The sequence below is a fragment of the Procambarus clarkii genome, chromosome 37, assembly GCF_040958095.1.
Source record: "Procambarus clarkii isolate CNS0578487 chromosome 37, FALCON_Pclarkii_2.0, whole genome shotgun sequence".
Classification (NCBI taxonomy): Eukaryota; Metazoa; Arthropoda; class Malacostraca; order Decapoda; family Cambaridae; genus Procambarus; species Procambarus clarkii.
The window spans coordinates 17165287-17181371 of NC_091186.1; the positions used below are offsets into that span (position 1 = coordinate 17165287).

Here is a 16085-nt window from a genome sequence, read left to right on the forward strand (position 1 = left end):
GGTACATTAAACCACTCGACCATCAGTGACCGTACAAAAGACGATCATAGCCGAGGCTATTTGAACCACCGACGGCACTTTGATGGTAATCTTGGGCATGGTTATTTCATCAAATCACCTCATTTTGGGGGCCACGTGAGCAACACAAATGCGAACAAGCTTGAATGGTCCCCAAGCATATATGCTGATATACGGTCGGTCGATTTGTAGGGTCACTGATGGTCGAATGATTTAAGGTACCATGTACACCAGTTGCATCGTGCTCGTGGCGGTCTGGGTTCGAGTCACTTCTGGGGTGTGGAGTTTTCATTCGCATATATATGCTTGGGGACCATTACAATGCTGATTAGAGACAAGAGAATTCGAGACGCTGTGCTCCAAGACGAGGAGTGGGCTACCCATCCACCTGCAGATGTAATGGCTAACCCTAACATTAATAAAACAGTTTACAAACAATAAATATTAGGAATATGCATGACGCCCCTAGACGCTTATGTATTGAGAGATCAGCTGTGTTTGTTCAGAAATCGAGTCTAGTTATATAAATTACGTTTTAAATAACGGTATTAGGATACAAAATTTAATTTGTATAGCGTATGGAATATTAATTGTGCCTGCATATGGAGTGAAATTTGCTTAATTTGCATATTAATAGCCCAATTTAGTGCAATATTTTTATTTCGGTTGTGTAGAAAACTAAACTATTTTTGCGTAGTGTTATAACCTGGTATTATTTACATGCAACTTTGAAAAATATATTAAGTCAAATATTTGTAAGTACTATTATATTACCATTCGCCACATTCACACCTTTAAATGACCCAATTCAGTAGAACCATTTCCGGCATCTCATAATTAAAATGGATTTTTTGTTTTCGTATAAAATGTCACCATTCAAATAGCTTATCAGATATTTATTGCATGTTCTCGTTTCGTAGTTTTCTGTAATCTTTGTTAATACCATTAAAATTCTAATTTTAAACGTTCCCAAATCAAATAAATAATTTTCCATTCATGACAAACATTTACAGTGAACTATTGGAGTTCACTGTAAATGTTCACTGTAAATAGTTCACTGTAAATGTCTTGTATATTTCGTTTACTTAAATTGCGTTGTGTTGGGTAGGATACAGTCACTTTAATGTGGAGTTGAAACCTATATATTGTATAAAAAATGGATGAATGTCGTAACATGATTGAGTAGTTGAGACTAGAATGTATTACTGCTATGTTTTGTGGGAAAAAGATGGTAAAATGTCGTTCTACTCTATTAGGAGAGAAATACATTTATGCAACAGACGACTAAAATGAATAAATCCTCCGTCTGAGAAGCGTAATTTATCGTCTTTGCACTGAAGAAATATCTACTAACCACCTTAGTTGATAATTTAGCTGGGAAATTCTACTTTAATAATTTTTGAGTTAATTTCGATGTCATTACAATTATTATTATTTGTATTATTACTTATCCAGAACTTCATCACATTGTTATGAATTACTATATATCTTCTATATCTATCTATAAAATAGAATGTCTATCTGTGTTTGTCTGTTAGTCAGTCCAAGCATGGATGCCAGATGGTTGGGGCTTAGCCTCGGCCGACTTTCCAAGATGACACATGGGGGGTTTGGAAGGGTCACTGGTCAAATGAGGTCGGTCCCAGTTCCAGCCTTTGGGGAGTATCGGTATCTATATTGACCCCTACAAATTTCGTGAAGTCTAAAATCAGGGATTTTTTTTAGCAATTTTTTAGTGCCTTATAATATTAAATTAGCTGAAAGAGATAGAGAGAGAGAGAGAGAGAGAGAGAGAGAGAGAGAGAGAGAGAGAGAGAGAGAGAGAGAGAGAGAGAGAGAGAGAGAGAAGGAGAGGGAGAGAGAGAGAGAGAGAGAGAGAGAGAGAGAGAGAGAGAGAGAGAGAGAGAGAGAGAGAGAGAGAGAGAGAGAGAGAGAGAGAGAGAGAGAGAGAGAGAGAGAGAGAGAGAGAGAGGGAGAGAGAGAGAGAGAGAGAGAGAGAGAGAGAGAGAGAGAGAGAGAGAGAGAGAGAGAGAGAGAGAGAGAGAGAGAGAGAGAGAGAGAGAGAGAGAGAGAGAGAGAGAGAGAGGAGAGGTGAGGTGAGAGGGGAAGGTTAAACAAACTTGGAGAGGAAGAAAGGGGAGAGGGGTGAAAGGGGAAGAAGAGGGATGTAGTGGAAAAAGAGGTGAAAGGTTCAGAGGAAATAGAATGGAAGAGAAGGAGAGTTGAAAAATTCTATCCAAAGTTCGTTTTCATGGCTAAACACTAAGAGATCAGGGGCTAGATTCACGAAGAAGTTACGCAAACACTTACGAACCTGTCAATCTTTTCTCAATCTTTGGCGGCTTTGTTTACAATTATTAAACAGTTAATGAGCTCCGAAGTACCAGGAGGCTGTTTATAACAATAACTATAATTGATTGGGAAGTTTTCATGCTTGTAAACTGTTTAATAAACGTAAACAAAGCCTTCAAAGATTGAAGAAAGATGTACAAGTTCGTAAGTACTTGCGTAACTGCTTCGTGAATCTAGCCCCTATTGCGTTGATCCTGTCAAAATTTTCAGAGTCAGATGACTGACAAGTGAATGCAATTTAGGTGGACCAGGCGAATATATAACCAAGAATGAGGGACGTGTCACGTAGACCAATAGGTTAACGGCAACTCATCAGTCTTCTAACATTAGCTCATAATAAAACAGTAAAATTAACTTTAGGGGAGTTAATTTTTCAGCTTCCTTTTCCAGTGAAGATAATTCAACCATTCCTACCTGAAATGATAGTACTTTTTGTAACTATTTGGTCGATCGTAGCAATTTATAGTAATAGAGCGTCACAAGCCACTTTTTGTACTATATTTAATAGAGTCCAGAAAAAAATTAAGTTAAAACCAAACTTAAATATTCCGAGGCATAGTATAGTACATATATGTACTATATTCGGCATAAGCTAACGTCTTTTAGGCCTGAGGCGCCTGACAGCTGAGGGGACAGCGCTTCGGATTCGTAGTCCTGAGGTTTCGGGTTCGATCCCCGGTGGAGGCGAAGACAAATTGGCAAAATGCTTCTTACACCCCTGATGCCACTGCTACCTAGCAGTAAATAGGTACCTGGGAGTTAGACAGCTGCCACGGCCTGCTTTCTGAAGGTGTGAAACAAAAAAGGAGGCCTGGTTGAGGACTGGGCCGCGGGCACGCTAAACCACGAAATCTTCTCAAGATAACCTCAAGATAGAATGTTTAAACTAAGTTTCATTAGCAATATAAATATCAAACCTTTTTCTGTTTGTTCAAATTCAGTAATACAAAGGTCTACTTAATTGTGGTCCATCCTGAACCTTGGGTCGGTGGTTCAAGTCTTCTAGTGCTCAGATAAATGAAATGTTATTATCCATGTTTATTGTGGTTGACAATTTATATGAACTTGTACGTGGATCGTCAACTTCTTCCATACTCTATTTGTAGCCCAGGGAAGGCTTACAGTTACAGTTGGGCAGCAGTTGGGGACCTCTGGAATACTTCCTTATTGTGGCTTGCTGAGTAGCTTGGTGAAGCGGCCGTCTCACGTGCCTGGGGACCAAGGCTACTAGTGCCCAGGTGAATAATTATATATAATATATATATATATGTATATGTCGTACCTAGTAGCCAGAACGCACTTCTCAGCCTACTATGCAGGGCCCAATTTGCCTAATAAGCCGAGTTTTCACGAATTAATTGTTTTTCGACTACCTAACCTACCTAACCTAACCTAACCTAACTTTTTCGGCTACATAACCTAACCTAACCTATAAAGATAGGTTAGGTTAGGTTAGGTAGGGTTGGTTAGGTTCGGTCATATATCTATGTTAATTTTAACTCCAATAAAAAAAATTGACATCATACATAATGAAATGGGTAGCTTTATCATTTCATAAGAAAAAAATACGAGAAAATATATTAATTCAGGAAAACTTGGCTTATTAGGCAAATCGGGCCTTGCATAGTAGGCTGAGAAGTGCGTTCTGGCTACTAGGTACGACATATATATATATATATATATATATATATATATATATATATATATATATATATATATATATATATATATATATGAACTTGAATGGTCCGCGCAAGTTGTAAATAATTAAATCATTATAGAAACTATGGTCCCTGGCCTCGCAGGTTCAAATTCTGATACACGATATATATATATATATATATGTCGTACCTAGTAGCCAGAACTCACTTCTCAGCCTACTATGCAAGGCCCGATTTGCCTAATAAGCCAAGTTTTCATGAATTAATTGTTTTTCGACTACCGAACCTACCTAACCTAACCTAACCTAACTTTTTCGGCTACATAACCCAACCTAACCTATAGAGATAGGTTAGGTTAGGTTAGGTAGGGTTGGTTAGGTTCGGTCATATATCTACGTTAATTTTAACTCCAATGAAAAAAAATTGACCTCATACATAATGAAATGGGTAGCTTTATCATTTCATAAGAAAAAATTTAGAGAAAATATATTAATTCAGGAAAACTTGGCTTATTAGGCAAATCGGGCCATGTATAGTAGGCTGAGAAGTGAGTTCTGGCTACTAGGTACGACATATATATATATATATATATATATATATATGTCGTACCTAATAGCCAGAACGCACTTCTCAGCCTACTATTCAAGGCCCGATTTGCCTAATAAGCCAAGTTTTCATGAATTAATGTTTTTTCGTCTACCTAACCTACCTAACCTAACCTAACCTAGCTTTTTTTGGCTACCTAACCTAACCTTACCGATAAATATAGGTTAGGTTAGGTTAGGTAGGGTTGGTTAGGTTCGGTCATATATCTACGTTAATTTTAACTGCAATAAAAAAAAATTGACCTCATACATAGAGAAAAGGGTTGCTTTATCATTTCATAAGAAAAAAAATATAGTAAATATATTAATTCAGGAAAACTTGGCTTATTAGGCAAATCGGGCCTTGAATAGTAGGCTGAGAAGTGAGTTCTGGCTACTAGGTACGACATATATATATATATATATATATATATATATATATGTCGTACCTAGTAGCCAGAACGCACTTCTCAGCCTACTATGCAAGGCCCGATTTGCCTAATAAGCCAAGTTTTCCTGAATTAATATATTTTCTCTAATTTTTTTCTTATGAAATGATAAAGCTACCCATTTCATTATGTATGAGGTCAATTTGTTTTTATTGGAGTTAAAATTAACGTAGATATATGACCGAACCTAACCAACCCTACCTAACCTAACCTAACCTATCTTTATAGGTTAGGTTAGGTTAGGTAGCCGAAAACGTTAGGTTAGGTTAGGTTAGGTAGGTTAGGTATATATATATATATATATATATATATATATATATATATATATATATATATATTTATTACAATAACCAAAAATCTTTGAAACCGACTATGAAAACATGTTATGGTGTTACACCCTGATTGATTTAATCCTTCAAAAATATACTCGTTTTGTCTTATACTGAATATATATGACAAATGTCATGCACAATAATGGAATTTAAGATTACTTTTGCATTTAAACATTTAAGTGCGCTAAAGAACATATTGCTAAAACTTTACCCCATGTTGATTTTTGGGTGGATGTGTATATGTGATACCAGATGTGAATTGTGGTAAAGTTAACACCTTTAAATCAGGGAAAATCTTTTAATGAATTGTGTTGGTTAGCACCAGTTCATTGTCAGGTCAAAGGAAGATATTTGATGTACTGTTCCTTGACCTGCAAGATTTTGACCATCCGTTTGACTGGAATAATACGAAAGTCATGGCCAATAGCAGGTCCTATATTGACAGAAATATAACTGAATCTACCCTAATTAGATATATTAAGTGAGTAATTATGAAAAGAAGGCGCAAAGAATTATTAGATATAGTGATAAGACAGTTATGAGTCCCGGTTTGTATACGAACGGAAATTTTTTTTAGTTAATAGAGTCACTTCCAAGATCTCTGATAACATTGTAATTATGCTTTATATACGTAATTACCAACCTAATGCTCCACGTCTGAGCTACCCTGTTTGTGCTATTAATTTTGTATTTTATTTCATTGTTCATTTCAACTTAATTGTTCCATAGTGTTTTGACTTTATTATACAAATGTCTGCCTTCATTGTTTTAAAGAATCTTATTGCGTTAATTGTTATATATTACCGTTGTTTATTTCCGATTTATTTTATCTTATTTACACATTTTTATATATATACTAATTTGTTTGGTTTACTGAGTAGTTGCCATCTCTTTTTTCTTATCTCGTTCCCTTCATTCCTCTTTCCTGCCCCTCAGTCCATAGCCGGATGATATTGCTAACAAATATTCCCATTTATTGATTATTCCCACATAGACTTATCTCTGAATTTACGAAGTCACGTATTTTGTGACCTCTATATATATATATATATATATATATATATATATATATATATATATATATATATATATATATATATATATATATATATATATATATATATATATATATATATACATATGCATATATATATATGTAGCACGAAATTCATATTTGGATGTTAATGTACCAAATATTCGTCATTGTGAACCTTAATTTGTTTTTTGAAAGTAAATTTTCCGCCTATTGAACGTGAATGCACTTGTAGTTATTTCTAAATTTGCATTAATAATTGTAATGACGAACACTTGAATGTGTTCTTGTGAGGTGAATGATGTGAATGCCAGAAAAATAAAGTAAATCTTAGAGGTAATAGACCGCAGAGTTCCTTAAAGATCAGAACTTATAGGAAAAAGGCGAAGAGGCTGCCACTTGACTCATCTCCGTGTTGGGGACTCATCAGTTCAAGAGTGACTGATGAGTCCCCCCTCATCAGTCCTCCCTCACACGGCACTCTCCTCCCCTCGAGAGGCTCCACCGGTCCAAGTGACGTGCTTGGCTCTGCTCTTGGGGCTGCAGTGCGGCACTAAAGGTTCGCCTGCATGTTCTATGCTTCCTTGTGACACCAGAGTGCGCTGAAGATGCTGTCCTCCAAGCTGGCTTGGCGCCAGACCTACACCTATGTGATGCGGGGCTTGGGGGTGTGACACCGAAGCCGCCCCCGCGTGAGGGGCGGTCATACCAGCTGGGAGCTCACCTGCTAAGCCTGGGTGCGGCTGCACGTAGTGAATAGCGGCAGGTTGGGACGTCTGAGGCAATCCCGGACACTGCTGCAGGGCGACGTCTGTCCCCGTGGTGTAAATCATCTGTGGGTGCGGAATGTTGAAGGAGGTGGGCGCCCCGTGGTGCTGTTGACGTAGCGGCGGGGACGCCCTAGCTAGACAGTGTTGAGAACCCAGCCCCGTGCCCCGTTCCACTGATGATGATCGCTGGAGACAATGCTGTAATGGAGATGAGCGTTGTATAGAGTGCTGGCTGCTAAGAGCATGGTGCAGAGAGTGCTGACTATCCGAGGAGCGTGAAAGCGTGTGCTGATTACCCGAAGAGCATGAAATAGTGTGCTGGGTAGCCGCGGTGTGCTGTAGTGCGTGCTTCGTGGGCGACAGGTCGTTGCAAGTGGCGGAGCAATACTGAGGCGGGGGCGGAATGTGGGCGGGAATTGTGAACACCGCGCCCCCGCCGCCCACGCTGGCTGGGGTGGAAGCTGTCCCCGTGCTGCACTCTGACGTGGCCTGGGGGAAGAGTCACCATGCTGGGGGTTACTACCTCAGGAACAATATAGTCTATCCTAGTATTCCATTCTCACTCCAAGTCTGCTAGATAAACAACAGTCGTTCCAGCTACACTACAGAGGTCACGACCTCTCCGCAGGGTACAGTCGCACCTCCACAGATCTCCAGTATCAGCTATTGATACCGGTAATGGCTCCAAAGGGCCACCACTTACGGGCTAGTCATGCCCGTGCCACCTTTTGGGTGGCTTAATCTTCATCAATCAATCAATCAGCTACACTAGTCACCCTCACACTTGAGCTCTGCCAGACGAGCAGAGCTCAAGTCCCTCCTGCTATGCCAGACACTCCACACACTCCTGCTTACCTGGCTTTACCCTCGTGTTCAGGCAAGCTCTTCACTCTCGCGTGTTCTCTGGAACTTCACACCTCCTCATATACAGTCAGATTCCCCCACTATAACTCCCTACTAGGGAATAATTATGAAAGTCATTCAATAGTAATTCTTGAACTCTAATTCTCTAAAATTATAAAACAGAAACACAGAATTAAGAAGAGATTAAATTTGTAGAATAAATTATTACCTGTTTGGAGGCTCTCTCTCAGACTTTACAGTGATACAAAGGGTTTACATTAATAAGGAGGGAAATAAGAGAGATGAAGTCAGCGTGGTGGAGGTGCAATGAAGTGATTGAAGTGAGTAATAAAGCTTTTCATGCAGAGAACTTTCTTTTTGGCAGTGGTCATGTCTGCGAGAGACACGCGTCTAGATCCAGACACCCTCCGTGAGGGCCTTGGTGTCCCTATTCACACGGAATACAAGTGAACTTGCAACAGGGTGTTAGCTAGCTAATATGGAGTGCACGGACTCTACTACCCGTGTTTTGTTTATAATCACCACGACATTGGATTTATCCACATTGGTAATATAATAATTGAACCGTCCACCCGTCGAAGTCGTAAATGCCAAAACTTTGTTAAAATTTTAACATCTGTAAAAGATCCTCAAGGCAAAAGTAGAGGACCTTCGACAAGCCGCCGGTTTCCTGTCCTCGTCGGGACCACTAGCGTTAGTGGCCCTCCAGGTAAATTAGTATAATCTATTGAAATATCACTGTTCTTTGCTAGGTTACAGAACCCTTTGGCTAGATCTACGAAATTCACATCTTTATTTGTAGAAGCAAAACTCAGTCTACATCTTAATGCTTTAATAGCTTTGTTGTCTAACTGTCCGAATGATAAATTAATAAAACAAACCTTGGTTAGCATGTTTATTCCAATCACTGTTGAGAATCAGCCTAATCAGTCCGTTATGAGCCTAACTGATTTAGGTTACAATTTAGACCTGTACTCACGACCTTGGAGGCAGATTTAAAAAGCAGTATTATTGTAACTTTTGCTGTATCTAGTTGTTTGGTGTTTTCTTGTTACAACGGAATGTTCCTGTAACAAGGTAATCATGAACAAATCCACAAGGGCCGTGACGAGGATTCGAACCTACGTCTGTGAGCATCCCAAACGCTGCCTTAATCGACTGAGCTACGACGTACGCCTGCGACGTAGGCTTAGCATCCCAGAGCTACGGTCTGGGATGCTCACAGACGTAGGTTCGAATCCTCGTCACGGCCCTTGTATATTTGTTCATTGATGCATCACGTTATTGTGATTTCTGTGTGTAATAAGGTAATCATTATATCTATTTTCTTGTTTTATCCCGTAACTTATGTAAAATATTTTAGTCACCCTGTAACAATGATACATTTTCTATTATTATTATCTGCACCCGTCCTCTAAATAAGACCGATAACTATGTTGATTATTCAGAACATTAGCTAATAATTGTTTGTTCAAGTCATTTAAAACTTCTTTGTAATACGTTATTAAATTATATTTCTACAATATTCTTCTTGCTCGTCAATCTTCCGTTTTCATTTATAATTGCTCCTGAGATTCTCAAATATTTGCTTCTGCATGCAGATAATGAGTCACAATAACGTGTTGTTGTTGATTTAGGAGCGACGACGATCGTGGGATCGGATGCGCCCCGTCATACCTGTAAAGGGTTAATCACGAAGCCCGGAAAGGTGAAACGCCAAGTCTAATCGCGAAACGAGTGACACCAATCAGTAGAAACTAATATGCCTCGCGGCAAAGAAACGCAGACAGGCAGATGATTGGCGAGCCCCAGGAGTCCCTCAGGGTGACAAGCACCGGCCCCACACAGACAACACTGGGTAGCAAAACCAAAAACTCGGCCCTTAGCTAAAACGCAAAAATCATCCAGTTCCTCCCCCGGCAGAGCAGAAGCCGGCCGCCTATTACGGCTGAGGGCACACCAGGAGCCCACCAAGACCCACCAACTCCCAGCACCTCTCGGCCAAGCCGACCCCCGAACACCGTCACCCCGCCGGGAGAACCAGCCAGAACACGTAAAAAAATGAATCTACCAACAATCCCATGACCCAAGGCGATATGTACGCCAGGCCTCGTTCAACCGGACCGTTGAATAGGGATGCCAAAGGGCAGTAGCAAATCCAAATCGCAAAACAAAACGTGATCCGGCGGCTCCTAGGCTGAGGAGGCGTCGAGACGACATTTTGGCGTCAAGGTTGAGCCAGGAGACCCCACAATAATGTGGCTGAAGAATGTTGACCAAATCACACACTAATAGATGAAAAGACGTCGACGTTTCGGTCCGTCCTTGACCATTATCAAGTCGAATTTTCTTGGATGCAGCTACTCAACAAATAAATTCATCAAAATGATGATGATGATCACTAGGAAAGATAAAATACAATGAGAAAGAGACGATTAACGAGGAAAGGGTTTGCTTCTTCAGGAATTAAGGATTTTACCAGAGCAGGAGTGCCTAGAATAACCTCTACTTAACCAGAAAAATCACTGACTCACCAGGGAATCACAGACTCACCAGGGAATCACTGACTCACCAGGGAATCTGTTACTCACCAGGGAATCACTGACTCACCAGGGAATCACAGACTCACTAGGGAATAACTGACTCACCAGAGAATCACTGACTCACCAGGGAATCTGTTACTCACCAGAGAATCACTGACTCACCAGGGAATCTGTTACTCACCAGAGAATCACTGACTCACCAGGGAATCTGTTACTCACCAAGAACTGATTGTTCATTGAATAGATATGACATGCACAAGAAAAGATAACTCACCAGGAAGGGGTCTGCCTCAGTGAGTTCTTGGTTGTCGATCAACTCTCCTTTGCTCCCCGTCACTACCTCGCTCCCCTCGCTCTTCGTCTCCAGCTCTGGAACACATAACATTAAGTGGCAAATTTCACATGTATATCATCCATGTTTCCTCCAAATGCACAGTGGAATCTTTATATATTTAAAATGTAGTCTAATATTTATTCATATTATATATATATGATCAAATTATGCTGTCTTTAATATATCTCTTATATTACGTATCTCAGGCATTTCCCAGAGTATTAGAAATAATTGTGTTAAAAAAGTTTGAAGATTTGTATTTCCATATGAATGAAAATTTGCTAATGTCGCTCCTCAACATAACATGCTAGATGTTGTTCAAGCTCGATTTTTAGAAGTCATAAGTGAATCAATGAAGAACTAGTCACTATACATTAGTAAACCACCAGATTCTGATTCTATGTGTCAGGATTGACCTTGAACCAATGATATCTGGGTGTATTGAGAAGTTTCAGGACTTTGACTTAACCACAACGATGATCCTGGCTGTCTTACTAAAGTTTTTTTTTAATATAAACTACCGGATTGTTAGTACTTTGCTGGATCTTAAGACTCGACTCGAATTTTGTAAGTGTTTTAGGATTTCACATGAAAATTGTGAGATCCTAAAAGGGAGTATAGGATTAAGGTTTAAATATCTATCCAGACTCCAAATCGATTTAAATATCTCAGACAGACCCGCGATAAGCAGCCAGATCTGGGTGCTATATTCCAGAACCCTTATTGACACTGGCTTATATCCCTGTTTGACACGTTCCATATATTGTATTGGTCAACAACAAGCACTTGCAACGTTAAATGAGTAAACCTGAGCAGCAACACCATAGCCCCTTCTGGTGCAAGCCGCGACTCATATTGACCAGCAACCGGGCTCTATATGGACGAGGTATATTATCTTAGAGGGGCAGACGAGGAGTCACAATAACGTGGCTGAAAAATGTTGACCAAACCACACACTAGAAAGTGAAGGGACGACGACGTTTCGGACCGTCCTGGACCATTCACAAGACGATTGTGACACAATCGACTTGAGAATGGTCCAGAACGGACCGAAACGTCGTCGTCCCTTTACCTTCTAGTGTGTGGTTAGGTCAATGTCTTAGAGAGCCTCACCTTGCCCTGCCACCAGGTCAGGGGTGAGGCCGGCGCCTCGGCCACAGTGTCGACGGGTGATGAAGACAGCAGCCGCCACCAGGAGGAGGAAGACTCCCACAGCTCCCAGGAAGACGCCCAGGAGAGGCGACACAGCTCCTCCAGTAGACTCCTCGGGCTCGGGTTGGTTGCTCGACACCCCCGAGACTGACACAGCGGGTGGGGAGGAAACTACATGTTATTCTACTTGTGTGTCTTCGTTGCAATAGAATTTACATTATTGCAAGAGAGGGAGAACTGCGAAAAGACGAGTAATAAGGAGAATATTGACTGATGTAGTCACTTGCTGATTGTCTTTGATGAAATATAAATCTTTTAAAAACACCAAGGATAATATTATTTAGTATTTTACTTAATTATAGTGTTAAACATTATGTTATGTGCTAAGCAGCACATAAAATAGTTGAATGTTCAGCACAGTCTGCACATTGAGTTCATTAGCTCAGATTATTTAGTGCAGTACTGATTCTCTGACGTTAGGGTGTTAAGCAGGGTTGTTTAAGCAGGGTTGTTTAAGCAGGGTTGTTTAAGCAGGGTTGTTCAAGCAGGGTGTTCTAAGAAGAGGCAGGAAATGTATAAGAAGGAAGACTTGAAGGAGAACAATTCATGAATCTGTAACTATATTTTGATTAAAACACACACATCTGATATGGTAGAGAAATTCAGTGTACCAGGTAGTTTATAACTGAAGTTGAGATAAAAAGAATGTCACCGGTAATGAATAACATGCATATGATGACTGAACAATATACACAGTGTGAGAAGCACAAAATAAGGAGGCTGAAAATATAGAAATATCACAACCAGTTTTTATTAGAATTTCAGAGTAATTATCCTAAAATAGGCATTCTTTAATCGTCGTGCCAAGTCGCCGCTGCCATTACAACGCGTGCGACGTGTGGCAGTTTAGTAATTAGAGTGAGGCAGTTTAGCAATTAGAGTGAAAGTTCAGCAGTGGTTCTGGCGATTATCCCCAATTACCCCAAATCTGGGACTTGACGAGCGTCCCTGGTCACCACGAATCTAATTAATGCGTAATAACAATAATATATTTTACGATGAGTGAAATGTCTTATGACTTTTAATATTTCTCAGAAAAGCATTTCTCCTGTAAACTTTTTTTCTCTTTTATAATGACATTTCAAAACCGTTTCGGATACTGTTTGAGTTGTGTTAAATGGATTGTGTTACATTCCATTGTGTTACATGGCTTGAGAAAGGTTTTTGTTGGTTACTTAATTTGGTCATACAAATAGCTTTTCTATTTTAATAGTCTAAGTAATAGGCCATAAAAATATCTGATAATGGTCCAAGACGGATCGAAACGTCGTCGCTTCTCCATCTTCTGAGTTGTGGTCATGATGTCTTCAGCCCGTTATGTGACTCATCGTCTGCAATTTTTCCAGTTTAATTATTTTTGCTCACATTTCTGACACTTTGGAAACGTCTTCTCATGTCTATGTGGCAAATCCGGCTGCTAGTTTATTTCCATGCCCTCTCGCCCAATTATTTTTTATTGTGTGCCTGTTTATGTGTGTTAATATGTGCTATGTCGACCTTGGTGTCATGGCGAGTCTAACTTCTTCGGGACGCGACTTATCTGCCTTTAACTGTTCCTTGACTATGGCTCCTCTCCAAATTACTGCATCTTTTAATTGATTATAGATGCATATTTTTATATTATCAATGAGAGCATCATAGTAGGTAGGGAATCACTTTATGTCGAGGGGAAAGGTTCAAGAATAGATCGATAAGTCAGTGACATTTCAAGATGGATGGGAGACTGAGGAGCTGAGTGCTGTCAAGACAAAATTCCCTCAGAAGGACTTACTGTAATAAGCCAAGAACTCAGGAAGAGAAAGCTACATCTCCAACAACGTGCAGAGAAAAGCTAAGGAATTGAATGCGATAAGTCACAATAACGTGGCTAAAGTATGTTGACCAGACCACACACTAGAAGGTGAAAGGACGACGACGTTTCGGTCCGTCCTGGACGATTCTCAAGTCGATTGTGATGAGGACGTAGAGACAGGCAATAAATAGGCAAGAGAGAGCTGAGGAGCAAAACTTCCCGACTTCAATAAGGAATTGAAGTCGGTCATTGAAAGCTCACGAATTTGCACTCCGAGATATGCATGTCATGGTTCAGAGAAGGACAAGTCTGGATGAATCGGAAGAGGCAGTCACTGTTGCTCTAGATTCAGCCACACGGAACAAAAAAGTTCCAAGCAGCACGGGCTATGGTGAGCCCGTCGTACTCACCTGGCACAGGAGGTCAGCTGCAGCGCAGTCACGTCGGAAGTAACTTGCCATAATATTTGATTTAACATCAGCCAAGGTGCCCGGAAGAACATCTCACCCTCCTAATGTCGATAACTACAGTTTAAAGTGAAGGTAGTCACCCGGCTCGATTATAAAATAGGGCGAGATGGCAGCTCTCTCGCCTAATTTACAAGTAGGTTTTTATATACATCGGTATTGCGATATATTTTTTTTACGTGTAATTGAGTATATAATTGAGTATACGTTCATGGATGCTGTTGCCGTAGTAAATATGTTTTTGGTATATAGCTCCAAATGGCAAAATTTTATTTCATGTTCGGCTTTTTATCACGAGGTCCGTAATATCTACCTTTGCTTCGCATGCCCCATTCAGTCCAAAAAGCAGGGTAGCACTGCTTATTTTGGACTTGATGAAGATTAAGCCATCGTGGGTAACTTAATCTTCATCAATCAATCACGACTTGACAATGGTCAAGACGGACCGAAACATCGTCGTTTCACCATCTTTTAATGTGTAGTTTGATCACCAATATCCCTCGATATCGCGACTCATCGCCTGCACCATAACAATAATAAACTGTTGACCAGTCCACACACTAGAAGGTGAAGGGACGACGACGTTTCGGTCCGTCCGGGACCATTCTCGACTTGAGAATGGTCCAAGAATGATACAGACAATCGACTTGAGAATGATCCAGGACGGACCGAAACGTCGTCGTCCCTTCACCTTCTAGTGTGTGGACTAGTCAACATACTTTAGCCACGTTATTGTGACTCTTCGCCTGCTTATGAATAATAAACTGGTCACGACAAAACACGACTCCCACAAACACCAACACACACACACACACACTTGTGAGCCAGAAACCTCTGATGAGTCTGATCAGTCACCACACACAATTAGACTCTTAGAAATACTCACTCATTCTGTTCTCGGCCACTTTGAGAGTGAAGGCTTCTAGTGAGATAGGTGGAGAGGCGCCCTTGCGATTAATGGCTGTGAGGGTGATGACGTAGTCGCCACCAGGAGCCAAGCCCTCTAGCGTGAAGATCGGGGACATCCCCTCCAACACCCGGACTGGTTTGGACGTCCCGCCGGCGTAAACTTCAGCTCTGTACACCAACAATATCAATTATTCCGTTCAGCCTTCAATATAAACTTTACATTATATTCATTTAATCAAAAATTAACATATCAAATTGGTGAATATTAAACAGATTCATTAAAATATATTGGATGTGTATGGTAAATACGAATCAGCTATGAAATCTATATTTGCTGCAGTAAGGGAATGCAGTACACTGTATATGTGTATATTTACATCACAGTGTAAAACATTGGCACATTATGTACCCAGAGTTGCTTGTGAGAGTTGTTTTGAAGCAGCTGAGGGAGTGTGAGACGATTGTGCAGTACATGGGGAGTGTAAGACGATTGTGTTGTGTTGCATCTGAGGGATTGTGAGACGATTGTGTTGTGCAGCAGTTGGAGGGATTGTGAAAGGATTGTGCTAAGTTGCAGTCTTTCAACTGTCTTTCAAACGTAGAGGGGAAGAAATAGCTTCAGATACTCTATCCTTTTTGGGCCTATTTTATTATCTAAGTAAACTTACTTTAAATTGACCTTCTATGACAAAAAAATAAAAATTGAGCTGCTCTTCTACCAATCCTAAATATGGTCAAAAGTTAGCTGATATTATTCCCAAGTCG

General features: G+C 40.3%; 1 protein-coding gene across 1 annotated transcript in view; it reads right to left on the reverse strand.

Annotated features, from left to right (window-relative positions):
• Positions 1-6561: 6561 nt before the first annotated feature.
• Positions 6562-16085, reverse strand: part of LOC123765898 (uncharacterized) — a 76167-nt gene continuing 66643 nt past the window's right edge. The window contains 4 exon segments of the mRNA XM_069336874.1: positions 6562-7688; positions 10881-10975; positions 12054-12263; positions 15298-15488. Of these exon segments, the coding sequence (XP_069192975.1) occupies positions 6900-7688; positions 10881-10975; positions 12054-12263; positions 15298-15488 (1285 nt within the window). The 3' untranslated portion in view covers positions 6562-6899.